At 41.8% G+C, this 26931-nt stretch overlaps 1 protein-coding gene across 1 annotated transcript in view; it reads left to right on the top strand.

Annotated features, from left to right (window-relative positions):
- Positions 1 to 254: 254 nt before the first annotated feature.
- Positions 255 to 26931, top strand: part of tbkbp1 (TBK1 binding protein 1) — a 55972-nt gene continuing 29295 nt past the window's right edge. The window contains exons 1-2 of the mRNA XM_036550060.1: positions 255 to 635; positions 26300 to 26538. Coding sequence (XP_036405953.1) covers positions 26314 to 26538 — 225 coding nt within the window. The 5' untranslated portion in view covers positions 255 to 635; positions 26300 to 26313. The remainder of the gene's footprint in view (positions 636 to 26299; positions 26539 to 26931) is intronic.

Raw genomic sequence — 26931 nt, forward strand, 5'->3', positions numbered from 1 at the left:
ATAGGTTTTCGGAGGTATATAGAGTCATCCTGCATTGGCTACACTTCCAGGAGTTATAATTAGCCAGTACTACGTTTGCGCATTCATATTGTCACATAATATCGTGAATATTAAGACTGAACGTAGCATACCCATTATGTGCAGCTCATCAAACAACAGCAGCCTACTGTATTTTGGACGGGAATAAGAAACGCATCTGGGGAGACTACACTGTTTTTTTTTTTAGTTAATGACATTTGGATGGTACCATCTCATGCAGTTTTTCTACAATTTGTATTGGCGACGGGTTCTTATGTAACTTGAGACGTACATCGTTTATGACCCGAATTTGCTGGTGTGAATGTTTTCATTTATTAGCACGTCTAGATGGTCGTTTGAAAGACATGTACTAAATTATTTACAGAGGTTGATGTTCCCTTTCGTACAGCAAGAGTCTTCTATAATCCACGCCCAGTTAAACGCAGCACCGTCTGATCTCTTCCAGTCAGTGCTAGAAACTGGAAACTGTTCCACTCTTAGCGCGAGGGGGCAGCGACCAACATCAGCAGTCTTCAGGCATACAGTGAACGAGCACCGTTGGGGCACATTTGTCCGCTTCATAGGCATGGCATATACGGACCATTCAGCTGGGGAGTGTAAGTATTCCGGAGTCTTTTAATATTTTTTGATATTCTCTCAAGGTGTAATAGGAATTGAATGAGCAAGCTATATAATCTACATGAGTCTGTGTGTGGAATACAGAGGAAAACGTCTCACGAAAGGACAGCGTCGCGTTTTGTATACAGCCATGATGTACTGATAGCATTAGTGAATACATAAATACATTAAATGGAAAAGAGGAATGGATGTTCTTGAGGGGCATACACGAAAGGTTGGCCATGTTCGAGATGAGGATTATATATCTTTACTCATAGTTAACGGATTAGGTTACACAGTCTTTGTTTTGTACATGTAATATTTGGTCACTGTTGTTGAACGAAGCTGAAGCATCGCCTTAAAGGGGACGCATAACGTTTGACAGCATCAGCATCAGCATCACCGCACTGGAGTTGCTAAGCCTCGCGACAGAAATCGTCAAACTTAGCGAAATACGTGCGCGTGTGTTAGGCTTTGTATTGCTTTTCTAAATGGATATAAGATCTCAGGGTTGTGCATTTTGGATACGAAAAACGCGCAAGTCTTGTATTCACGTAATGTTAACACTGCGAGTTCATCGACATCGATGCGTTTGTAATGTAATGTAGCAGTGGTTCTTACATGTTTACGACCACCATTACGTTTAAGGGTAAAAGAGGCATAACTGGTACGTACTGCTACTCCTTTAGTTCAGCCATCGCTTCCTTGCCTTGTCAATAGCGCTGTAACACGGAGGTATATGTGCCTACAAAGGAGAATATAAACAATAGCCGTCTGGGCTGCAGAGTGCAGACCTCACCGGGAACTGAAACAGTTTTTTTTTTTTTTTTTTTGCCCATTGATCAGGTCCAAACGTCAGCAGGGAACATTAGCAGAAAAATAGTGGAAATCTGGGGCTTAACCCAGAAACTGACCACTCTCTTTCATAAAGGGGACAATGTGGAAAATGCAGACTTTGTTCCAGGCTGAGCATGAACTGATTTTAATGCAAGATTTTTTTTTCCTGTAAGAAAGAGTTTGTTATTAGTGCAATGCTATTCTGTGCATTTGTGTTAAGGTCTGCAAATTAGTTCCCTAAATTCAAGATGTTTTGCTGTACAGATACCTTCATACAAATATATCCTGTTTAACATGTTTACTGCACATAAGATGAGGGTTTGATGTGATTGATATCACTTTAGGGATTCACAGCTTTAGTTCAAAATGGACTGTACTGGAATTTCATGTAATAATGTTAATACAAATACATATAGTCTGAGGTTTGTTAATGTTATACCTAGCATAATACTGCATGTATAGTGCCCTCTTTGTTTATTCATACCCCTGACTAAATAAAGATGACCCTTTTCAAGATCTCTGCGAATGTCCTCTACTAACAGCAGTTGTCCTCTGGAGACACCTGGAGTAAAGTGTCGATAGTGGACTGTAAGCTTCTTGACCTCCAGTGGCTGGATGCTGGTTTGTGGTTATATCCTGGATGTACTTGCAGACAGTGAAGGCTTCACAACTGAAGTGCTGCTGAATCACTGAATAGTGAGTGGAGATTGGATAGAGTTTCAAAGACCTGAATCCCAGTTCTAAGTGGTCTTGCACCCAGTATTGTAGTGTTGATGAGTACACTTCACTCCACATTTTTTTCAGTTGCTTTGGTTATTTTTGGAAACAGCTGATAGCTTAGTATAAACAGTACAATGGGGACAGAGCACTCAACTCTTCAATCATTGCTAAATTCTGTAAAAGAGATTTTCACCTTGGCTCCTCAAATGTGAAAGTTACCCATTTCACAGCCTAGTCTGGACACTTAGACTAGCTTTTGAAAAGGAAGTGTCAGGTTCTACTGCTTTAAGTTGTCCTTGCTCTTGTTTTGTCAGTGGCCTCCTTTATTTAGTGACATGCCTATGATGGGCTCTCTCAAGTTTGTGGGAGGTGGCTTCAGAACTTTGGTATGAACATGCTACCTGACAATGACTCCCAGGAAATGGAATCCCCTTTTCCCTCCTAAGGGCAGAGTTGCACTGACACAACACCTGCCCAGTGCCATAAGAGGGCTGAGGTAGCATTGGGGATGATTTCAGAGAGGGAGTGTGTAGCCTGAAACTTGTCTTTGTCTCTCCATTCATTAGAGAAAGTCTCAGTCTCTCTGGTTAATGGGAAATACAGTTATGAATTGTAATCCAGTGGAACTATCCAATATCAATTAGCTGTTCGCCAAGCGCTTGGCAAAACATTCATTCCATATATAGCTGCCTCTCCAAACACAACTACTAAACATGTAATTAGGCTCTGAACCATACGTCAAAGATATTGAAGATACTAGTTTTGGGGCCTCCTGAGTGGCTCAGTCGGTAAAAGCACTCATTCTGAGTGTAGAATAAGAGGTACGGACTGGGTTAGAACCCGACCATGTCACTGGCCGACAGTGATGTTACAAGCGGAACACATTGGCTTTGTTCTGCCGGGGACAGAGGTGGGTACGTCGGCAGGGGCTTTGGTCCCATTGGCAACAGCGACCCCTGCTGGTCAGTCAGGTGCCTGTGGTCCACGTGCCAAAGCTGCATACACAATGTCTTCTTCCGACTTATCAGTTAGCTTAGCTTGTGGACTGCAGTGGGAAAAGAAGCAGTGGCTGACATCATGTGTCTCAGAGGAGGGCTCGTGCTTGCCCACGCTCTCCCGGATTGACAGTGGGGGTTGTGCAATGGGACCAAACATTGATGATGACAAATTGGACATTCCAGAATTTGGGGAATTGGCCATCCCAAATTGGGGAGAAAATGGAAAAAAAAGAAGATACTAGTTTGATGTTGACTAGCAGCAGCTTGCCTGTGTTTCATGCATACGCTTCATTGTTGGCAACTATGACGCAAAAAGCAGACTGTGGAATGTTATGTTTAACAATTCACATTTTGGTTTGTATGGCAGGTGCTATGTTATGGAAGGCTGCGAAAATATTTACAGGCTAATTTAATGAGCTAGTTAACTAATTGCTATTGGTAGTTAGCCAAAAAGCCGATGGGACAGATATCTGTTTTTGCATTTAGTGCCGTCGATTGTTTCTTTGTACATTAAAAAAATATAGCCTTGTTTTATAGAATCAGAAAATAACTTAAGTTGAAGACTTAAGACTTAAAGATAATGACACTATGTGGGTTGCTGGCTAATTTGCAGAGTGCTCTCTTCTGTCATGTGCATTTACTTCAGTAAATACTTTCAGTATAATTATATTTCAGTATAATCACTGATGTGGTCCACACCTCTTTTCTGGAGATAATTTCTTTTAGTCTTGACAGAACTGCATTTAGCTCACATTTGGCATTATAAGTTGATTAAGATGATATTCAGTTATGTGCAGTGGAGGTACAGTTCTAACAGCTTGAAGGGATACAGATTGAAGTAAGCATCTGTATCTGCTGTAAACATCTGTCTTTGTTTCCAGTATCTTCTACTGATTTGAATAAAATGTCCTGAAGGTAAACAACTCTAGACTTCTAAACAATAACTGCCAGCTAGTATGTCATTGTAAATAGCTCATTAAGCTAATAATAATGTAAAATAATGAGAGATAAAAACCAAATGTAACCAATAATAATGAACAATAATTGAAGCTATGTATTATGTTAGCTGTGGATAATGTTACACTGAATAAAAAACTGTTTTTTTTTTGTATTTATCAGCTGTTTGATTTGAAATGAATGAATCCAGTCAAAGTGACAAAATGTCTGCCTAGTTATTAGACTAATTATGTGTACTAGCTTTGATGCTTGCTGCTTGTTAATCAAAAAATCCTTTGATCTGATGAAATGTCTATGTATTTGATGTGAACATGATAAAAATGGTTTTAAACCATTGGTTTTCTTATTTTAATAATATGTCAATGTTATTATTTTCAGAAAGCTAATCCCTGCAATAATGCATTTTAGGTGCACTTCCCTTTTTTTGTCTTACGTACAACCTGTTTCATATCCCCACTTGAAAGTGGTGAGCACTCTAATGTTACTCATAGTGAACTGATATATTTGCTGACTTTCACAGGCAATGCTTCCTAGCATCACCATTAATGTTCTGAGAGAAAGCTGGGCTGGTACATTGGACAGCAATAAATGGAAAACTGCTTGAAAATAACTTCTGCTTTTTAAATGATTTAGTAGGTTTAGTTCTATGGAGAACATTTGTGGCCAGGTGGAATGACTGCTTAAAGGGCAGACTGTTTTCTATAGAGCAGTGCCCCTTGTGCAACTGTACAAGGATGGAACACATAGCAAAAATAGTGGTCGCCATTCTAGAAGAATAGGACTAATTACCGGTTTGAGGATTTTCATCTCTTGAATTCAATATTAACAAAGTAAGATTCAGTTGGAAATGCTTGCTTGTGTTGATGTAGGAGGGCTAATTACAATCGTATATATGTAGTGTCCATGTCTTCTGTGCCTTCCATTTAAACTGCCAAATCATATTGAGATTTCAGAAATGTACTTCGATTACAGTGAAAAGAATGTTTCTCTTGATAACAATGGTGATTGCCATCACAATGCTATATAACAAAATTTGTTAAGGCCAAGAATAACATAGGCCTACTGAAGCTAATCTAAATACGTATGGTAAATTGCAGAAATAAGCTGTTTTTTCTAACATAACTAACAGAAATGTCAGAGGTAAAGAACTATTGGCTCTTTTTAAAGGGTATTTTTTGTAAATGGCATTTAAAGAAATATTTTAATGGGCATTTTGCATTCCCCCTGTTTACGTAATGGTAGAATCACTCTTGTTACTTGTGTTTTGAGTTGTAACATTATGTGGCTTTAGCATGCTACATTTGATGGCAACATCATTTGGCAACATTTGATGATTAGAATACCAAGAAGTCAAAGATCAGTTTCGCTCAAAGCTAGTTGTTTATTGTTATAACTATCATGATTTCAGAGGAAGTAGACAGAGACAGTGCCTCCATCTTAGGGGCTATTAAGCAAAAAAGAAACCACAAGCTAATAGGTAATCATTGTATACGTTTGGCAGAACAGAACCCTGTCAAGCACTGACTTTCCACCATGTTGAATGTGTTAAGCTATTCATTTTCTCTTTGTGTTTTTGGATGTGGCTTTATAGTGCCTATTGGTGATGCCTATTGCTATTGCCCAGTTGCAGGATTTGACTAAATGAATGCAGACAATACCCAACAAATGTGTGGCAGCCAGCACTGTCTTCACAGCAAATAGAATTCTTACTGTACAACTGACCTCTGCACCAATGGTTTTCAGCTCATGCTCACTGTTTCTTTTTCATACCAACTGCAGGTCATGCAGAGCTCTTCCTATTGCTCTCCCTCACCTCTCCTGCAGACATTCATTCTCAGCCTTCTGCCATTCACCTACAGTCTGATGAACTTGTCACTATCCACAAACTGTGTGCTTGCAGCCTTCAAGGAGGCCCTGGACCCATCTCCTGTCCAGAACTATCAACCGGTCTCTCTCCTTCCTTTTCTCTTCAAAACATATGAACATGCAGCGGCTAACCAACTATCCTCCATTCTCTCCCAGAACAACCTTCTGGACCCTTTTCAGTCTGGATTTAGGGCTGGTCATTCCACAGAGATGACCCTCTCCTCTATTACTGAGGGTCTTCAATTAGCCAGAGCTTCCTCCCACTCCTCAGTCTTAATTTTTCTAGACCTTTCTGCAGCCTTTGATACAGTGGATCACACTCTACTTCTATTTACCCTGGCTGTGTTTGGGATCACTGACACTGCTCTTCTTTGGGCTCAGTCCGAGCTCTGTGGACGATCTTTCCAGGGTGTCCTGGAACGATGGGTTGTCTGGACCCGACAGCCTGCCTACAGGTGTCCCTCATGACTTTCTGCCTTCTCTCTTTACATGAAATCTCTTGCCTCTGTCGTCTCCTCCCACGGCTTTCCAAACCACTTCTATGCTTACGACAGTCAACTTTTCCTGTCCTGTCTGCCATCCGATACACAGGTCTCTGCATGCATCTCAGCTTGCCTGAAGGATATTTCACAGTGGATGGTGGACCACTACCTAAAGCTTAACCTGGCTAGGACTGAGATGATTTACATCCCATTCAGGTCCTCCCCATTTCAACACCTCTCCCTCAGCCTAGACTCTACAAGCCTTTTCACCAATAGCACTGTCAGAAGCCTTTGCATAATACTTGATAGCCAGCTGTCCTTCTCTCCTTAGGTTGCAGTGGTGAGTCGGGTGTGCAGATTCTTTTTGTACAACATCCAAAGGATTCTCCTTACCTCACTATGTATTCTATGCTGCTCCTAGTTCAGGCCCTGTTCCTTTCATACCTGGACTACTACCTCTTTACTTGTCTTCTTGCCTGTGCCATCATACCCCTACAACTAATCCAGAATGCAGCTGCACGCCGTGACGTCATCACTCACACATTAAATAGGCCTGTGAAGGAAGACAGGGAGTAATACCATATAAGGTATTGCTTGTGAATGTGTGTGAGATAAAAGAATCTGCTATTATGCAGTTGATTATGTTTCTTGCCTCAATTATGTCTTTTTTATTCTCAAAACACTTGCTATTTTTTCATGTCTGGTTAGTCACAGCGATATGCTTACTTTTCCCATGTTAATTTCTCCAACTTCATTAAAATTTCCCCACCTGGGGATCAATAAAGTGTTATCTTATCATATCTTATTATTTCTGATTGTGAATATGCCAATCACTGAAGCACACATCTTGCAAAACTAGACATGTTATTTTTTTTCATTTGATAATATTATATAAATAATATTGCTTAAACTCTGCTAAGATTCTACTCAAAGGCCAGTTACTGCATTGATAAGACATCCATCTGTTCTTTTAATTCAGCAATTTCATGGCAAGCACCAGGCAGACAGGAGAGGGTGATGGTAGCAGGCTAAGATGTTGTGACACATCTTGGATCATTGAATGACACATGTTTTGCAGTTACTAAGTATTACAGTGATTAAAGATTATAATTTATCATGGTGGCTATCATATACATTGGTCACTTATACTGACAACTGTTAATCATTAGCTGGCCAGAAGTTTGTTGTAGCTTGCTAGTTAGTTAGTTGATCCAATATAGTTGGCTAGCTAACAATTACTATGATTTCACTAATAAAAGCTGGATACCTAACTAGCTAGGTATGTTCTGAACTTTATTACTATCCTAATTATAAACGAAGGACCTCCAGCTAGAAGAAGGTATTCATCATAAAACAGTCACCACTGTCTTGGCATGTGAGCAGACAACTTTCATATCCCTGCAATCACAACCACAAGTGCATCAAAATGAAAATCGCTTATGAGCTCAGTTGCTGTGTGGATTGTATCAAGCTGTCAAACAATTATTAATGCTCAAGGTAATATGTTAGAAAAAAAAATAATACAGGTGCACACTTTCAATGCCTCTAATCAAATATTGTCTAGACTGGCCAAACGTGCAGGAACTTGAAAAAGAAAAAAGGAGTTCATATTAATCTATCAGTTCATCAACAAACAGGAAAAAAGGATGCTCACATAAACTGAAAATGCTAATTTTAAATGCTAATAACTCTAAAATGGATAGCATTTATGCAGTGTATGCTCAAAAAACATAATAATCTGACAAATTCAAACCCCTAAATATCTGTAAATAAATCTTGTAAAAAATAATTCCGCTCCAAAATTCTGTTGGCTGGTAGGTAAATGCAAACCAAGGGCAGCTAATGGGAATCTTTTCTAAAGAAAGTCTGGCAGCTTTGGGAGACAATATGTTAAAAACCAACCGCTTGATGCTGGTTGAGTGAATCTTATTTTCGTGGCAGAGTTGCCAAGAAGAAACAAGTTTAGGAGCCACAATGCAAAAAGTGGTACACATATGTAAAACTTCACCTCAAAGACATTTAGGATCAAGTTGATGGCAGTCTTAATTTCAGTATCATTATGGTCCAATGTCATACTGGTTTGCAGTATCACCTACTGCACAGTGCCTACTAAAGATGGGTTTGTTGCTGAAAAATCTAATTGCTGTCATTTCCTTCACTCCAAATAGATGTGGTGAGTTAAATCACCTATCTGCCTCCATCCCCCAGAGTGGATAGTGCCTGACTGCAGGCAGCATATAAGAACCATAAAGAAAGAGTGTTGCTCTTTAGAGCGAATGGCTTTCCTCACTCTTGGGTAATATTATGGATAAATAAGGAGCAGCATCATCTACTGAAAATGTTAACATGCTAGGCTTTGTCTGCAGCTTGCTCAGACTAAACCAAATGATAGGCTCTTGTACTACTTGTGTTGTGAGCACAGCCAGGAATATTAAGCTTAAAGCTTAAAAATTTCATATGCCCCTTTCAAAGTGAAGACAGTTTTTCTTCAGTGCTTGTGTTACTTTGCTGTAACCTTTGCATGTTTTTATGATTTAAAACATATTCATGTAACAGCAAAATTAAGCTGTGATTATACTGTCACAAAAGAATATGCAGTAGCTGTGAATTTGGCTGGTCATAAAATGGCAATTCCAATGTTGGCTGGAAGTGAGAGCAAGAGGCTGGCAAAACATAAATATGTTATGGTAATGTTAGTATTATCAGTGTAGTGTTGAAATGGGACTATAGTTACATTTCTATACAATTGTTTTTGGTGCAATCCCTGGTGATACCTGTAGCTGCCAGCAGGAAGATATGAAGTACAGCATAGTTATTTACTATTTCAGTTTGGCCTGCTATGCCCTAAATGAGACGTTCATGATTTAGCCTCAGGGCATTGCTGACCTGTGAAAAGATTACATTGTGTATTTTGTGTAATCTATATGTGAAGAGTGCAAAAGGTCAAACATTAACGGCATGACCCTATCCAGATAGTGGTGTCTGTCACGAGATGTCCATGAGGCAGACTATGATATAAATGCCTTTTTTTTCATTTTTATTACAACAGTCATCAGGCGGGGAGACGTTTCACCACTGCTGCTCTACTGAACCAAGCCATAAAAAAAGTGATATGTGTGATTAGCGAGGTTAAAGGTGGGCTGTGTCAGTGTTGCCCAAAATGAGGCACATCCATCCTGTCTGTAAAAAATAGAACTCAATGGCCAGTACCATCATGAATAGAAACGTGGGGGCCTTCAAGTTGGATCTTCCAGTGTAGTGTTGTATTCACAACATGGTGGGGTCTTCTTTTTCTCTGTCAATCTGGTTATGGCTGCAGGGCTCTTTACTCAGTGATGCCTTATGCTAATGTAAATCAAAGAAGCTTCTTTCCTGTGTATTTGTGAATGTTGAGATGTCCCTTCCATATGCTCATGTCACTTTAAAATGGATACACATTTCTGAGTTGTCACCAGTGGCAGCCAGCACAAAAAAAAAATTTAGTCAGTCTGGAGAGCTACAAGATAATTAACACCCCCCCCCCCCCCTCCCCACCCACACACACACACACACACACACACACACGCGCGCACAGACACACACACACACACACACCAGGTTTTAGTTAAATTATTAGAGAAATTATTCCTTTGGTTTTGAAAGGTATCATTTCAAACTGAGCAGTTACAACATATGCATAATAATACTAAAGATAACATATTGGAAGTGTAATTATTTTACCTAATATCAAAGGGTCATGGAGGTCTTGTTTTCAAAGCCCAGAGAGTTGCCTGCAAAGAGAGAAGCTGCATTTTAGGTAAGAAAAGAGACATGAGGATATATTACTAGTAGTTGAAACCAGTAGAAACAACATACATAGTTAAACGCTTTTAGTGCACAGTAGGTAGATATTTAAAAGGGCAAGTGCAATAGTGGATAATATATTAATGTTCTTTAAAGTACAAATTTCAATCATTAAAATTGTCTGTGAAATATGGTAATTATGGCAACAAATAAGTATATTCTTTATAAACGAGCTTGCATTTTGAAATATGGCTTCCCATTTAATATTCTGACTAAATATTGATCTGTTACCTAGTAGGATCTCTTTCAGCAGCTGGTGACAGTGCAGAGAAATATGCAGTGCAGTGCACAATCAAGCTTCAGTACCTTTATACTATAAGGTATTGTGTCTCCTTGATATTGTCAGCTTCAGTGTCATTTTGGTGGTCTTAGCTTTAGCTTAATTGTTACATAATTAAATTGTACCGGTATGAAGTCGTGAAGTTGTCAGTGTTGAATACACAACATAATGCATTCATATATGGATACTTTTTCTGCCATCACTATTAGAGAAACGCAAGCCTTTTTAGGTTTTCTGCTGGCTATTTTTTGAGAATCATAGAAAGGCCTTAGCAGTGGTTCAGTGCTTAATCATGACATGCATTAAACTAGATAGTTAATGTAAATCTGCTGACTGGTGATACCACACTGCCAGCACTGTTAACCCCTGAGCTACAGAAATGTAGGCCCCTGTCTTATCTGAAGTCAGTATGAAGCTGAAGAGGCTTTGAAATCGTTTGTGCTATGACACTCTTCCTATTACACCTACAGTACTTACAAATGGGGTCACTTGGACTTGATTACTGTGCACTTGATTTGCAGTGCTGTTGTCCAAACCCAGAAGAACTGTCAGTAAGATCCAATTTTAGAGATTGACCCATGAGAATGAATCAGAACTTTCACCCTTCCAGCTAATAACAAATCAGATTCCACATTCCTATGGGAGTGTTTTTCAAGCTGCTCCCTGTTTCTAGCAAATGTGGTTTTTGCAAGGGCTTTGATGAGTTTTTGATGGGTTCATGGAGACAGTATTCTCTTAGTTATTGTGGCCACAGCATGTATAACTGAACAAAAGATCAATGTGCTTTTTGGCTCCTTTGACTGCTAATAAGGAGCCACTGGGATAATATACCATGCTACATGGAAAAGATAAGGCTGGATGTTGTTATTGTTTTTAGTTAAGAAATAGTAGGGGAATACTGATCCATGTGGTCCTTTGACCTAAAACATAGGAGCACGTGTCTGTTTCATTTGATTCAGTTAAGAGGCTTACATTTGCAGTTCAGAGAGGGTTTACGTGCAGCTTTCTTCCTTGCTAGCACTATATTCCTCTGATTGGTGTAAACATGTCACGTGACAAGTCTGAAATAAGATGCATTAAGAGACAAGAAAAGTGTCCTTTGCACTCGAGAGAAAACTGTAAAATCCGCTGAAATATTGTCCTTTGGGACAAGATGGTGGCACCTACTGCACATATGTATCCCAACCCTAAGCAGTATCTTTTTAGGGGAAGGACTTGTTCAGACAGTTGGTAAGTACAACAATGTCAAGCGTGGGTATGTTGTTGCTAACAAGCTAGCACATCAGAGGTGTGCACTTGTGTGTGTGCGAAATCTTCAGGGGAGTGCTCCCGAAGTAATGGAGGAGAATTGAATCAATGTGTGGGGTGCGTTCTAGCCTCTCAGACTTTGTAACAGCTCCCAAGTAGACCAAAAAGGAGTCTTCAGCTATATTTTGTTAAATACATTGCCTTGACATTTTTTTACTTTACCTTTCATATTTCTCAGACATCTTTATCGTGCAGTTTACAGAGCTGCATCTTGTGTGTTCTGCAGCTCATTTCTACATGTGGATATACCCAGCACAAATGAGTCGATATACTCCCACAAGAGTACAACATTTGTGTTCTTGGTTTCAAACCTATGTTAATCAGGTCTGGAGGCTGTTGCACTAACTGATATGCCACTCACTGCCCCACTTCACTACTACCATCTCAAAATCATCACTATCACATTGAGAAGCTGCTATGAAAAATTTTCCAGGCTTATTACCAGGGTGTCCTCTTCACAGTTCTCTAGAAGCTCATGATATGGGTCAATATTCTGGTTTCTAAAATTGGCTGAAATGTGAATTCATAACCTGCTTGCAACAGCAGCTGGAGTGCCCTCTTGAAAATACCAGCAGCAAATGGGTTTCATGACTAATCACAAGATGGGACACTAATTTTGTGTTTTCTTCTGTTCTTCCCCTGCTATTTTTTTCCGCCCATACAAAATTAATGTAAGTGTACATTTATGTAAGCCACTTACACTCTGACAAATTTAGCTGGTGAGGAGCAGGAACCCTGGTGCACTGCTAGATCTCTAGTGCTAACAGGCACATTCTCGTGCTGTTGAATATTCATAAGCAGCTTTGCAGGTCATGCAGGGCATTAGTAGAAAATGAATGTCAAGCTATATTGCCTTGAGATGTTTAACACAGTTGGTAAAGGCAATGGGAAGCTAACTTTTTTCCTGGATTTGTTCTCTTTTTTCCCTTGGCTTCAACCCTAGGTTACCCAATATTGGGAGCAGAGTCTTTCTTTTGATCTATTTCTGGTTTCAGGACTTTTCAGGCAGTTGTGTAATGAGACAGAGGCTGCACATTTCTTGTTCCAAAACAAGTCGTGAAGGTAAAAGCATCCTAAGTGCATGCAGTGTATCCTGTGTATAATTTTGGAGTGGGCGTTGTGTTCACCTTTCGTGTTACAAATCATCCCTTGTTTTTGTTTACTATATGACTTTAAAGAAGGTTCTAGAGTTTAATCCCATCTACAGTGGAAAGGATAAATATCCTTATAAATGTCCTTTTACAGGACAATTATACAGTTACAGGCACGTACATAGTTACATAGTAAGACTTTTACCAGAACCTATTAAAATGATGATTTGTCAGTTATAGAGAGCATGAGGTCATTCCCAGAACCCTGGTTTGAAAGTTTTTTTTTTTTTTTAACTTACACCAAGTCATGTGTACATGTAGGACAAATCAGCATGTTACAGTATGCACCACCCATCAGCCAGAGTTTAATGAGAAATCTGTCAGTTTCACAAGTCCCATCTCACACTGTCATTTTTTTAGCCTGCCAGGCTGTCAGATTGTGATTTTAAATCCTTCTGTTATGCATTTATCCTATTACCTGAGGTGAAAAACTAAACAGATCACCATGTTGCAGTTACAATGTTCCAAAAAAGAAAGACATGGTGTCAAACATTGGACGTCTCTTGTACCTTATTTATAGCCCTGACCTTGCTTAAACGGAGTGGCATGGAGTTCAAAGTGCACATCACCGGCACTTTGCAGGTAACAGGACCACAGTTCTGGCCGCTGCAGTTCCCTGCTGAGATTGCAGGTCCTCTCTAACACAACAGGAGACCTGTCAATTCCAACATTCTGTCTACTTGAATGATGGAGGGAGGACTCAGCTCCAAGCAGTTCCGGAGCTGCAGCCACCTGCCGGAAATTATGCTCAGTGTGAATGGCTGTAACTTAGGTCATCGAGACTTTTTATGTCAGTCATAGTGTGTTGGTGTAATGGGTTTGGACCACGTGAAGTCTCCTTTCAAATGGCCTGTGTTTCATAACTGCCAACACCCAAAAATCAGACATTTTGCCTTACTGATACTTTACAGTGACCTTGGAGTAATATTAGCAAGCAGCACAGCAGTGTAATGAAAGCATTCTCTCCTCTCCCTTGAATCCAGGAAAGGGGTGCTACTTATGTCTGAGGTTCTTCATAGCTGTGGAGAAGACCTGGTTAAATGGTTGATCATCTGAGAGTGATGTAACTGCTCTGTGATATGACGGGTCTTACTGCCCACTCAAAGCCTCTGAGAATCTATCTGGTGGAGGCGTAATGTAGGGTAATCAGCAAAGGGAGAATGTGAATTTGTGTGCCTGCGTGTTTGTGAGCATTTGTATAAGAGAGAAGAGAAAAAAGGTACATAAGCCATAAGTGTGGGGGTGAATGTATGTGTGTTTGCTTGGAACACAAAGAGGGAGTGAGTGAATCTGGGTGTGCAGATGGTATGAGTGTGTGTGTGTGTATGAGTGTGGGTGTGTGTGTGTATCAGGGTCTCTGTCTTTGCTCTTTCTCGGGGACCACACAGTTCCCTTTGGAGCTCCCAGTATGTCGGCCCAGGAAAACCAGGTTACCCACTCGCCTCTCATCCGGTGGCAGACTGCCAAATTCCCCCAGGTGCCCCTAAAAATAACCAGTGCTGCTAAGAGATTGTCTTCACAATGCAGCTGCATCAAACGGTGCTACTGAATCAGAACTCTGTAGCTGCACAGTCATTAGTTTAATGGCTAGTGCTGTAAACACGCCTAACACTATGTTTAGTGCTGCCATTGATTATTTATGGAATATTACTTCAGTTATCAGCCTGTCACCCACTTTGTGTTAACGAATTTGTGTTAATGACACGAAAACTATGTGCAGCCACAAAAGATAGTCATGTTTTAAAAATGCTGAAGGACTGTGTGTGTCTCAGAATGATTCATTGCTCAGTAATGGTAAAAATGATCATCACTGGCTGAGGGAAGCTGTAAATGGAAAAAGCCCACAAATAGGATAATATGGAGACATGTCTTGCATGTCCCAGCTAACATTTTACATTGGTGAAAAATGTTTTTGCAGTGTGGTGTAGCCATGTTATCATGTTGTTACATTGCCACAGGGACATTATGTGGATGTGAGGGGATAAGTTGGGACAAGGTGTTGAAGTCAGAGCACTGGACACAGAAAGACACAAGTTATTGTCTTGGTTCAGAAGTCTTGGGGGGGGGGCAACACAAGTTGCTCCAATAAGAACTTGCTCCAATGAGGCTGTATTAGTGTATGATGTTCTAACAGCTGTCATTTGATCAAAAAATGTATTAGTTAGTAGATTAACAAATTAATTTAATAAACCACTCTGTTATATTTAAATACTCCATATTGTTTGTATGTGTTTTTTTCAGGGTATAATGTTACAGATGTAACATGCTGGTTAGCCAGCTTAACATTACTCATTTTGCAATGGAGGTGATGCTCTTCATTAATGTAGCGTATGTTTGGGTTTCTTTTCCATATGCATTTCAGCATCGGTTTTAAAAATTCTTCCTTGAATGTTACTAGCCAGCTAGGTAATGTGATTCATTTGCAAAAACTGTAAAGAATACCATTAATTCAGAAAGATTCATATCTCACTCTGCTCCAGTAGCTAGCTGAGTTGTTAGTCATGTTTTTCTAATGATAAATAAATGACTAATGATAAGTTTGCTACTTTTGAAGGAGGTATTGTACCTTCCCTTAATGTCATTCAAGGCAGGTCCAGGTGATGATTTAAGTTTTATTTCTTTTCATTCACAGGCTCTCCTTAGAACTGGGAGATGTGTAAGTGATAATTTTACATATACAAATACATTTAACAAATCCATTAAACCAGATCCAGTCAGCTATGCTTTCTTTAGCGTCAGTGCAGTGTTCAGAGCTTGAACCTGGGCGGAAGAAGAGCAGTGGAGGTGAACTGGAGAGAGTCTGGACAAAGCTTATTGTCAGTAATACACTCAATCACAAACTGTCTTAAAAACAAGGTCAATTAATCTGTGCCTTCTGCATCTCCCCCAAAACCACACTGATAAGCATGTGGAACACAACAACCAGCGGAAGCTGAGGTATTAATGTGTAGACACAAGGGTTTAACTAGGCTGGGGGCCCACAGTCATGCTGGCTCAAGACATGTACAGTGTTATCATTTTAACCTGACTTTATTTTTTGCCGGTGAACACAGTAGGTGAACATTGAGTCAACCAGACAGGGAATCGACAGTACAGACCTGATGTATTCTAGGTAAATATTAAATACTGGATGAAATTAAACCGCCTTCATTTTGTGTGGTGCTGTGTTCACATTAATACAATTTGGAAAGGTTATATTTGTTTTGGGTGGTAGGATTATTGAAAAGTAGATAGTGTGCTAATGTGGCAGGGGTAATGTATGCATGTTTCAAAATATGTTTGAAAAAAAAACCCCTGTGCAAACAGGGCCAAAGAGCCATCGATTCAGGAAAGAGAATTGGCTTAATTGTGTGAAGCCCCTGAAGGAGTGCATAAGCCAGTGTTGTGTGTGGTATGGAGCCATACCATGAGACTCAATATTCCAAACACAACTTAAAAAACATTAATCAAGAGAATGTTTTTTTTCTGTTTTGCCTTGTGTAACCTATGATAATTATTGGAATGTAGTACACATTAACATAATTATGAAGCTAGGGTAGTGAAATAATATAGAACATGAATGTCTACTATACACACATTTTATTGATGTCATTGGTTTGAGTGTTGTGGTGTACTGTTGTTTGGCGTGTCACATAGGCAGCAAGAGGGGATTTTGTAGCAGTATTTGTAATAGTAATGGGTCTCAGGTCAGTGAGGCAGTAGGAGGAGGCAGGTCTGGCCTCTGGATGTAGCTAATTGAGAGAGGAGCTGTTGGCATGTAGGCTGGCGGAACTGCTGCAGACACTGGGTAGCACATGATGGCTGGTTTGCAGCATGCAGTAGAGATGCACAAATGAAGGTCAGACTGTCTTTACAGCCAGCTTGCTAGCTTGGGACTGGTTTGTCTATCCATTGGTGACAATATGTTCAATGACTTAGCAAAATAAGCATGGGCATGCATAATAAAATTGCTGTCATTCTGAGAGCGCTGCTTACTGTTGTAGAATCGGTGTAACTGGGATATGGTAGTAGGTACAACAGGAGCAAATACTGCCTCATGGTATGCCAACAACTCAAGGTGACCTCAGATGGGGGTTAAGAGATAATTAGTTTTCCTCTTGCTCTGTACATTTTCCCTTGTAAGGGTAAAACATCTCTGGCAGATTTGTCCTGGTGTAGTTTGCTCTGTGGGAGCGACAGCACAGATTACACAGCCACAGCGTGGCTCTTTTGCAGCCAGCACTGAACTGCCTCTGAGAGGGACCTCCGAGAAAGCAGTGTGTGATCATGTGCAAGTTTGTGTGGGCAGTGTAAGAAGGAGGCAATGTGTGTTTTTGTGGAAAGAGAGAGAGAGCGAGAGAGATTTCAGTCCATGTGAACAAGTGTGTGTATAGATAAAGGTGTGTGTCTGTGTGTCCGTGTTTGCATTTCTGCATGCATTCTCCATCTGTTACTGATCTGGACAAGCATTTCAGTGGGGTTCTGTGTCTTCTCTGTGACAAAATAAGCACTTTTACAAGGGTTTTGCCTCTACTGCTTCTTGTTTTTTCTTTCACACTCCCTGAACCTCCTCTTCTGCCCCCTGTATCCCTGAGAATTGCTTCCGGGGCCTGACAACTTGCCTCTATCCTCCGTCTTCACTGGCAACTGTGTGTCTCTCCACCTCTAAACGTGTGCGTGGGCTTTGATGCATGTGCATGTCTGCAAGCTCTAATTGTCTTTGGAGGGTTCTGGGTTTGTCCATGGCAGAGTTGTCTGGTGTGCCTGCCCTCCCCCCCCCCCCCCTTTTCCCCCTGTCTCTCTTTCAAGCCCACCCCTCCACATATTATCCCTCACTCCCCTCCCCTAACTGCCCCCCCCCCCCCCCCCCCCCACGCTCCATGGTGTTCTGTCTCCATTGTTTTCTGTGGAAAACCAACACATTGACTATGATACATACATATATAGTAAAAGAAGAGTTGCATGTGCTCATACATGCACTCTCATGCGATGACTGAAGTGATATGGAGCACACACACACACGTCTTCCTGTACAAACATGCACAGTTCTTCACCATCTCCTGTAAGCGAAGACGTCAACAAGGGATAACACACAAATACACATACATATTACACATACACAAAATATGTATATGGCTACTCCAGTCCATTCCCACTGAGTGTGCAGGTGACTGGTCTCCATGAACTCTAAGCAATGACAGCAGAAGTACTGGAGTTATTGCGTTCGGAAGCCCTTAGCTTTGGTCACGTCTCTGCTGCTGAACACAAGCGAGTGCACTGTGTGTCAGGGCCAGCCGCAGAGAAACAATGCGTCACTTCTGATATTTAGGGCTCTGCAGCATTAATATATGAATTAGCCATGTGACATCAACATATGGACTTTGAATAATTCACCCCAGGGGTTAGCTGCTTCGTATTACTGCTTCCTCGGAATCAAACCATTCAGCCCTCCACCTTGTCACCACTCCAACATAGCTGCCGTCCGTTACTGATCGCCCCCTTCCCTGTCTATATTTTGTATTTGCCATCTCTGGGTGTGCTTGTCCAAATGTGTGGGCTGTGCACAATGTTCTGTTGCAGCTGCCGAGGTGAATTCACAGAGATTATTACACTCACCATGCTTTTTGAAGAGCATCTTGGGTGCATTTGGTGTTGAGTCATCAGGTGCTTGTGACGGGGTGGGAGGTGGGGGCCACCATGTTCATTTGTGTGAAAATGGATGGGGGTGGTGTTGTCTTTGAATTCGCACACGTGCATGGCATCTCGTTTAGACCCTCTGTATGACATGCCTGCGTCACTCATTGACGAAGGTGCATTTATGTGAGGAAAGAGAGAGTGTGAGAAGATGGTCGCATGACTGAAGGAGAAGGAACACTTTTGAATGGCACTTATGCCCCCCTTTGGCTGTGCTGTGCTTCTGCAAAACAGAAGCAAATTAACAGAAATGAACATGCACAGTCACCAACGGAGCTGGAACTGAGAGATGTGTGTGTGTTTGGGGAGGTTGTCAGTGTAGTCAGAGTATGATGCAGCTCCGGGAAGGAAAATGCATGAGCACAACTTCCCACCTCCCATGGCACAATGGATTGTGAATCACCCACTCCACAAAGATTAACCCCCTGAGTGGCGGAGCAGGGGTACATGCTCAGGACATCCTGGCTATGCACCTGGACCCTCTTACCTGTCCCTTTTCTGTCTCAAGAAATGCTGCAGTGGTTCACATCGCACCCCTGTGAAATAACAGAGCATTTACACTGGCCTGGGTTCAACTGCATCTCCCTATAGCTGGGCTGTTTGTAGCATGTACATTACCTCCAGGTACCCTCTGGCTTGGACTGGGACTGCTCTTTCTGGGCACACTGTCCAATGTGGTGCTCAATGTGGCTAAACACTAGCTAGAAAACTATAAAATGCATGTGAGCATTTCCTGAGCTGTACTGTACTGTAATTGATATGGTGTGTTCCGTAGTGGTGCTGTGTTTGCATTGGGGAGTTGCCTATTTTACACCTGCATTAGGGATGTGCTGAAGGCAGACATCTGAGCTTGCAGTTTGTGTGCATTCTCACATGCTCTTGGTCATTCATCAAAGTATCGATGCAGCTGTTTACCTCAAGTCAACCCTCAAATCATAAGATTAGCAATTTTAAACACATTTCAGAGGAGCCTGTTATACCGTTGTTTAATTGCACCTTGAACATTACCTGTGACTTACTAGTCTGTGAGTGAAAATTAATCAGAATTAGTGCAATGGAAGCACAAATTTTCAAGCTCCCATATTCCTTGTCAAGCTTGATCCACATGGACAACTGTTAGTATGCACCTCAAAAAGTGCACCACTTGCTGTCTTAACAGCTGGCATGTAGGGGCAGAGTGAAAAGCAGTTGATATTAGTATATACCGGCTGAAATGCACTGAAACGGAAACCACAGTATTGAATGGCCTTGACCCAATGCAGTACGCTGCACCCACACATGAATGTGGCCAGGGAGGCTGAAGGATTAGAAATTGCACCCAAATCAGTTTTGCAGCTAACAGAAAATCAAAGGGCCTGACAACATCAAATTTCAGAACTAAGTGCTTAGTATCCTAATGTGTGAGCCTAAATGCACACTGAGAAGGTTTGGCTGAAGTGCTCCAGTTACTCCTTTGCAGTTGCATGTTACCACCTCTTTTGCCTTTGTTCTGGTGCCCGCCCACCCAGAAGTCTTTCACCACTCCCCCCGTCTTAGTATGCTCTCTAAGGAAAGATGTATTAGCCTGTCTGCAGCCTGGTCTTCACATCAGCCCCTCCCCTTCCCTCTTTCGCCACCTAGCAACATGCTCCATCACACCTTTCTCCATCAAACTGCTGTCCCATCTGTCCCTGAAAATGCCCTAGAGTTCACATCACTGCTTTCCTTTTACTTGCAAGCCATAAATAAGTGATACAAATTCTGGCGTGCTGCATTAAAAGAGCTGTCAGTATGTCTATTGCTTGGTTATGTAAGCTCTCATATTCAGCTCATAGTGTTGCTCTCAGTCACAGTCTCGGTGGGCATGTGGGGTAAGATCAGAGTCAGAGGATAGGGTGAGTACCCATCAGGGGGCAATGCTGAGCACTCTGCATCCCAGCAAATCCCAGCCCCCTGCCCCCCACCACCATGCATCAAGAGATGCTACTGTCTCCCACAGTAAATGGTTCTCATGCCAACATGCTCTTGCAAAAGCTCCAGCATCAGCACATTGGTGCAACATGTCAGCAGTGTTGAAGGAAATGATCTGCTCTGAATGGCTCCTTGATCCCCCCACCCTCTCAGCCAGTGACTAGCAATTTGTAACAAACTTCTGTTTGTCTCCAGGGTCCAGCGGTCACGTCTCCTTTCCTTCTGTGTTATCAGGGCTGTGGGCACGTGACGTTGAGCATCTCCATGAAATCTGGAGGATAACAGATGGCAAAACCTTTCACTGCACTTCCCAAGGAGATGAAAACTGAATCTGTCACAAAGCCATGAGATGGGAGAGCAAAAGGATCAAGGTTGAAGCCTTGAAATCTCTTAGAAGTCAAGGATGACGATTAAGGGAATTTTTATCAAAGCAGTCCCACCTGGAATCTGGCACATTACTGGCCTCATCACCTGTCCAAAACAGAACACTGCGGGCAATCCAGGGCATAAAAGCACCTGACTTGCTCTCTTGGGTTGCTCTCGGATTGGATCTTTAGCTGTACTCTGTTGCAGGCAGACAAAAGTTGTTAGATGTTCTCCCAGCACTGCACCTCTTGATGCCAGCACTTCAAAGTGTTGCCTGGTGTCACCCTGGCTGATTTGGCAAAGATCCCCCCCCCAAGTGCACTGTTGGGTCAGTGAGTCGCTGTCTCCATCTCTGACTTTCAGTGACTTTCCCGGGGGAGCAACAGAGAGGTTTAATTCCCAGAGCTGAGAGGTTTCAGTCACAAGGTCAGGGTGCCTCTGCATCTAATGGTGCACAGTGACTGCATGCCCAGGACTTTATTCAAGGGGTGTTTACATTTAGCTGATCAGCAAAAATTAAGGGGATGGCACAATGACAGTGGCCAACATACTAGAATTAACCTTGTTCATTAGATCTGCATTTAGGTTTGCATTGTCCCATGTAAGGGCTGTGCAGTTTCTGTTTTACAGAGGATTATCCCAAAATGAAAAGGAAAGTCAGTACTGTTCATCAGTTTGGTGCATTAACAGCAGTCCAGTATCTGAGTCAGTTTTACTGCATGAGGTGGAGTTTACCTGGCCCCAAAACCAGGAATGGCCTGAGTAATTTCAGCAATGTCTAGCCCCGTTGGGAAGTGGATGGGTGGTAGGGGGAATGTGCATCCATAGTAACAGCCAGCCCCAATCAGGAGCTTTGCATGAGAATCTGTGTGGCAGCTGGGCTTGTTTGCTCAGACAGTGGGCACACATGGTATTAAAAGAACCTCGCTGCCTGCCCTTGGCATCACTGACATACTCCCCTAATGGGACTGTTAATGGGCTCCCAGTGTGGGCTCCAGAACCAAGCTCATCCCGTCTCACTCTCTGCAGCTTCCCCTGCAGGGCTAGCAGGTGCAATCATGTGGCCAGGAGACAAGCGGATAGGGGACAGTGACCTCTCACTTTACAGTGACAATTCCCAGTAGGTCTGTCTGTCTGTCTGTGTCATGTCTGAATCACAGAGGCCAGTTTCCAATGGGATTCTGAAGGGTGCAAGCCTCCTCCATCTCCTTCTTTTCATGACAGGGAACAGACAGTCTACATTAAAAAAACAACTTGATTATAAAAAAGTCATGGTGAATAGAGCAGGCAATCTAGAACAGGCACAAACTGTACCATTTCTTTTTCATGAAATGGATGAAAGGAATTCAGGTTTTTGAATATTAGAATAATGCATCACAGTGCTTTCACTGGTTTAAACAGATTATACCCTCAAGCCCCAAACCTAATTCAGTGTCTGTATTTATACCATAAGGTATTGTCAATGCAAATGATTGACCTAGCAATATTTTAATGATAGCATTTGAGCTACATGTATTTGCATCCAAACAAAATACAGTTATCTGAAATGATAAGAACATTAATTTGTCATACAGATGCTTACATCATTCCTCATTTTTATGATAAATTATCATTCTTCTTCATGTGAAGAATATATACAATCATGAATATGTGGTTTTGCCTCACAACAGCATTGCAAGTGTTGGATGTTGTGTTGTGGAGTTAGGTTTAGCTTAGCTTCATCACTTTTTGTCTCATTATCACATTCTTACACAGAGTGTTATTGCATTCTCACTCTTGTCCATACCTTTCAGTACATCATGTTCTGCTTTGTGTAATGACCAATGAAGAATTCAGTGATTCAATTTGAGCTTAGCACTTTCCATCCTTGGAATTCGTATATTGAAAAGACAGGATGATGCAAAAGTGCTTTGTGCTATGCTTCTCTGACAGTTATAAGTGTTTCACAGGGCTACATCCAAGGTTCGAATTACGGGGGTTGATCGGGGAGGTCTGACCCCCCTAATTAAGACTTGGACCCCCCCAAAAGAGGTAAATACAACAATTCGGGGGGGTTGAAACATTTATATATCCTTCTTATCTGTAATTGTAAATATTACAATGTATTTCTCATATTCATGCCTGCAAGAATCTTGTAATACGATTTCAGACACCCCTAAAGTGGACCACACTTTGTAATATTTACAATTAAATGAAATAAGAGCTCTCTTTTGGCAGTACTGGCGCTACTTTGGGCCCCTCATGACAAATGGCCACCAGTTTTAACCAAACCACTGACAGCAGTGGTGCGGGTCGCATCAGCAGTGCGGTGCGGTGCGGGCCGGGGCACTCCAGGTGAGCTCCGGTTATACCCGGGGGCTGCCACCGAGCTGCTGCTACAGACCAAAGCTGCCGCTGTATTCACAGATGTTTGTTCTGCACAGATCCCATGGATGGGCTGACTCATAGAATTGGACATACGATCCAGATGATATAAAGGTCTATGAAAAAAGGGTCCCAGGCATTTAAAGCCCGCAAGGGATTTGTCCCTCCCTTGTCAGAGTGCTGAGCTCAGACAGAATTGAAACTCTTTATCCCTCTACTGATTCCTCCATATACCAGAGGGGGTGGGTCATTTTGGCTTCTTCCCAACATGCCCTGTACTGAAAGACTTATGACTGCACATTTCTGAACAGATGACTCCTTGAAGGAGAATGAGTTATGTTATGCTATGTTCATGGTTCAGTCTGATGACAGTGGGACAGGCTGAAACTGTAAATTTCAGCAGTGGACAAGCAATTACCTCCCCCCCCCCACCACCACCACCTTTCAGCACTTAATTATAAAGTTCAGTTTCACATGCTGTGTGTGTGTGTATTTGCACACTCATATGCCTGTGAGTGTGTGTATAATATAATGTGTATCTGTGTGTGGGTGTATTTCTGTAATATCCTGAAGGCCAGTCTAAAAGAAGAACATTCAGAGATTGTTCAGGGCTCTTTGTATAAACACAAGCAATGGGAATGAATACAGGGACCTGTGGGTTGTTGAGAACAGTACACATCGGAACAGTCTGTCACGTCAAGCTGCAGTGGAAGATTCTGCCATTCCATTTCAACCGGGCTCATGAAGGCAGAGGGTCAACACGCATAGCTTATTTGGCAGGATTTATAAAATTTTATTTTACACTTCTTTAGGCTCAAACCTCTGTGTTTTTGTATGGTCTTCAGCAATGTTGTGACATTGGTATGGTGTTTTCCACTGTGAACAGTGTTCAGTGGACAGTGACATAGTGTACCACAGTGAAAGCCAACCAAATAAACAGGAAGATCGGTTGTTTGAAAACGCAGAGCAATACAATATCAACCTCGGCAAAGAAAAGAGCCCAGCTTGCTGTAAACCATTGCAGAGTGATAAAGGGTGGCTGTGGAAAAGCAGTTTACCTCACTGCCCTGACTGGCCTTTGTGCTGCTGAATATTTTACACCTTCCACGCTGGCAGAGTCTGTAGAGTCCCTGTAGGGCCCATTTATACATTTATAACTCCAGCCAGCCGTTGCACAGCGTTCCTGTGACGTTGCAGCAACGACCTATGCTGTTCAATCTGGGAAGTCCGCTGCAATTCGGTGAGGCGTGCCAGACTTATGAAGCCAGAGGAGCAGCAGCAGAGAGTGCAAGGTCCCACCATCACGTGAAGCCCAGAGCCACATCCTGGGCGGGTGTTTTAGTCTCAGGCGGCCCGCTCACAGGCCTTTTGTCCCAACCCCCTTTCTCAGCATCTGCCCTCTTCCCGCTGGAAACAGATGATGGAAAATTGTGCTGCTCAATGGCCGTTTTTCATTGGTTGCCAGCAGTTCTCATCAACTCGCATTGTGAAACCTGACACTGAATGTGATTCTGGTTAAAATTTTTGAACCTGTGAAAAAGTCAGACCTTATAGATGTGTCCCAGAGCACAGCAGGATTTATGCCTTAAGAACCAATGTGTGATTACAGAATGTGCTTGCTGCATTTCCTCAATAATTGTAGAAAGAGTGGTAACAGCTATTATCAGGATAAAATATGAATTTAAAATTGCGTTCTATTCAAGGTTTTATCTTTTCCATTAGATTTGTGTGTGTAAAATATTGACTAGTTGTGTCATTTCCTTTTTTTCCATGCTTGAACTACACTAATTTTCCATTTTGCATTTGTAGGGCTTAAAATGTGTGAGATAATGTGCATCAATGAAAGAAGTAATTAAACCTGTACAGCTAGCTGGCATTCATTTCCAAGTTAGTGGCAGGCCAAGATAATGAGCAAATAACCTAAATTTACAGAAATGCTGTTGTGTTGGAGGATGACTGTATTAGAAGATACAAATGAATATAACAACAATATACTTGTCAAGCTTAGTAGGTACACAAAAAACCGTTTAATTCTTTAGGGCCTGCAACAACCATTTCTGTCTTGCTGCAATATCACAGAACACCAGCAGTTGTAGGATTATTATAGCATTATAAATAAGAAAGATGTTTACTTGACCAATAAAAACTATGTTTGCTGCAATCTTGCCTCTTTCAAACAAGACAAAGAAGCCAGGCAGAGACACCGTTAGCAAAAGCACCGTTAGCACAGCTAAATGGACCATCTGACATCTCTGGTTGATTGTTGAAACACAGCAGAGCTGCCATTGGTGGGTTGTGTGTGCATACTCCCAGTTGTGAATACCATATCTCAAAGCGATACAAGAGGGACTGGCCAAGGTACACCTGCAGGTGATATAAAGACAACAAATACTTTGGCCACAGTGCAGTTACTGTAGTTAAATCTGGACCAGTGAAAACACGGCATAATATCCTGTCAGATGAGTTCCAGCGCTCCCTCTCTCAAGTAAAGAAATCATTATTACTTTATTACTACTTTAGTTTACTTTCTAGACAACCTCAGACAGCAAATTAAAGGCAAGGGAATCTAAACCAGAAGCTACATTTCTCAGGAACAGTATCTAGGGAGTGGGAAAGTAAATAAAATATGAGAACAATTAGTATCCCTTTTTCCTGGGTTTTTTGCCAGTGAAGTATTGTCAATGGTGAATACATATTTTGGTGCAAAAAAATATGCCATGACATCACCTTTCATTGACGTATGGCTTTCTGAAGAGTGTGTTTGTGTGTACTGCTTTTGAGGGTGTTCAAATGCACATTCTTGCTGTGTGCACAAGTACTTTGCATCCTGGCACAGCCTGACCCACCTCCCCACCCCTGTCCCCACAGGTTGAGGTCGAGTGATGGAGTCTGTCTTTGGAGGTGAGCTGGGTCTGCTTGGCGGGGGCGATGGGCTGAAGGAGGATGGATGTGGGGTGGGCTGGCCGAGCGCCCCCCTCCCAGATGATATGTATTCTGCCTCCCACTTTGCCCTCATCACCGCCTACCACGACATCAAGACCCGCCTTGCCGGCCTGGAGCGGGAGAACAGCAGCATTAAGCGGAAGCTGAAGATTTATGAGATCAAGGTTAGAGGAGGGGTCCGTCTGGGGTACAGGGAAAGGTGAGGGCTGAGGGGATGTTTTGGGGGGGGGGGGGTGTCCAGAGGTGTCTGTAAAATGCATTGTTACCATTTCACATGCATTTTAAAGGCTTTGTGAAGAACATGGCTCATGGACCTTAAGGTGCAGATTGTTTTTCTTGAAATTTTTTTTTTTTGATAATTTTTTCTGAAATTATCACAATTTTTATTTTACTTGTGATCCCATGTCTAATGTACTTGATTACTTAAAGAATAAAAGATAATGTGATGCATATAATAAAGATAAATTATCCATATGGCATGCGTAAACACAGAATTATGTTGGGGGAAGGTATCAGGGTGGCTCAGCTCAGTTGTGTAGGTATTGTTGAAACAGTCC

This window comes from Megalops cyprinoides, chromosome 1 (genome assembly GCF_013368585.1).
Source record: "Megalops cyprinoides isolate fMegCyp1 chromosome 1, fMegCyp1.pri, whole genome shotgun sequence".
NCBI classification, from domain to species: Eukaryota; Metazoa; Chordata; class Actinopteri; order Elopiformes; family Megalopidae; genus Megalops; species Megalops cyprinoides.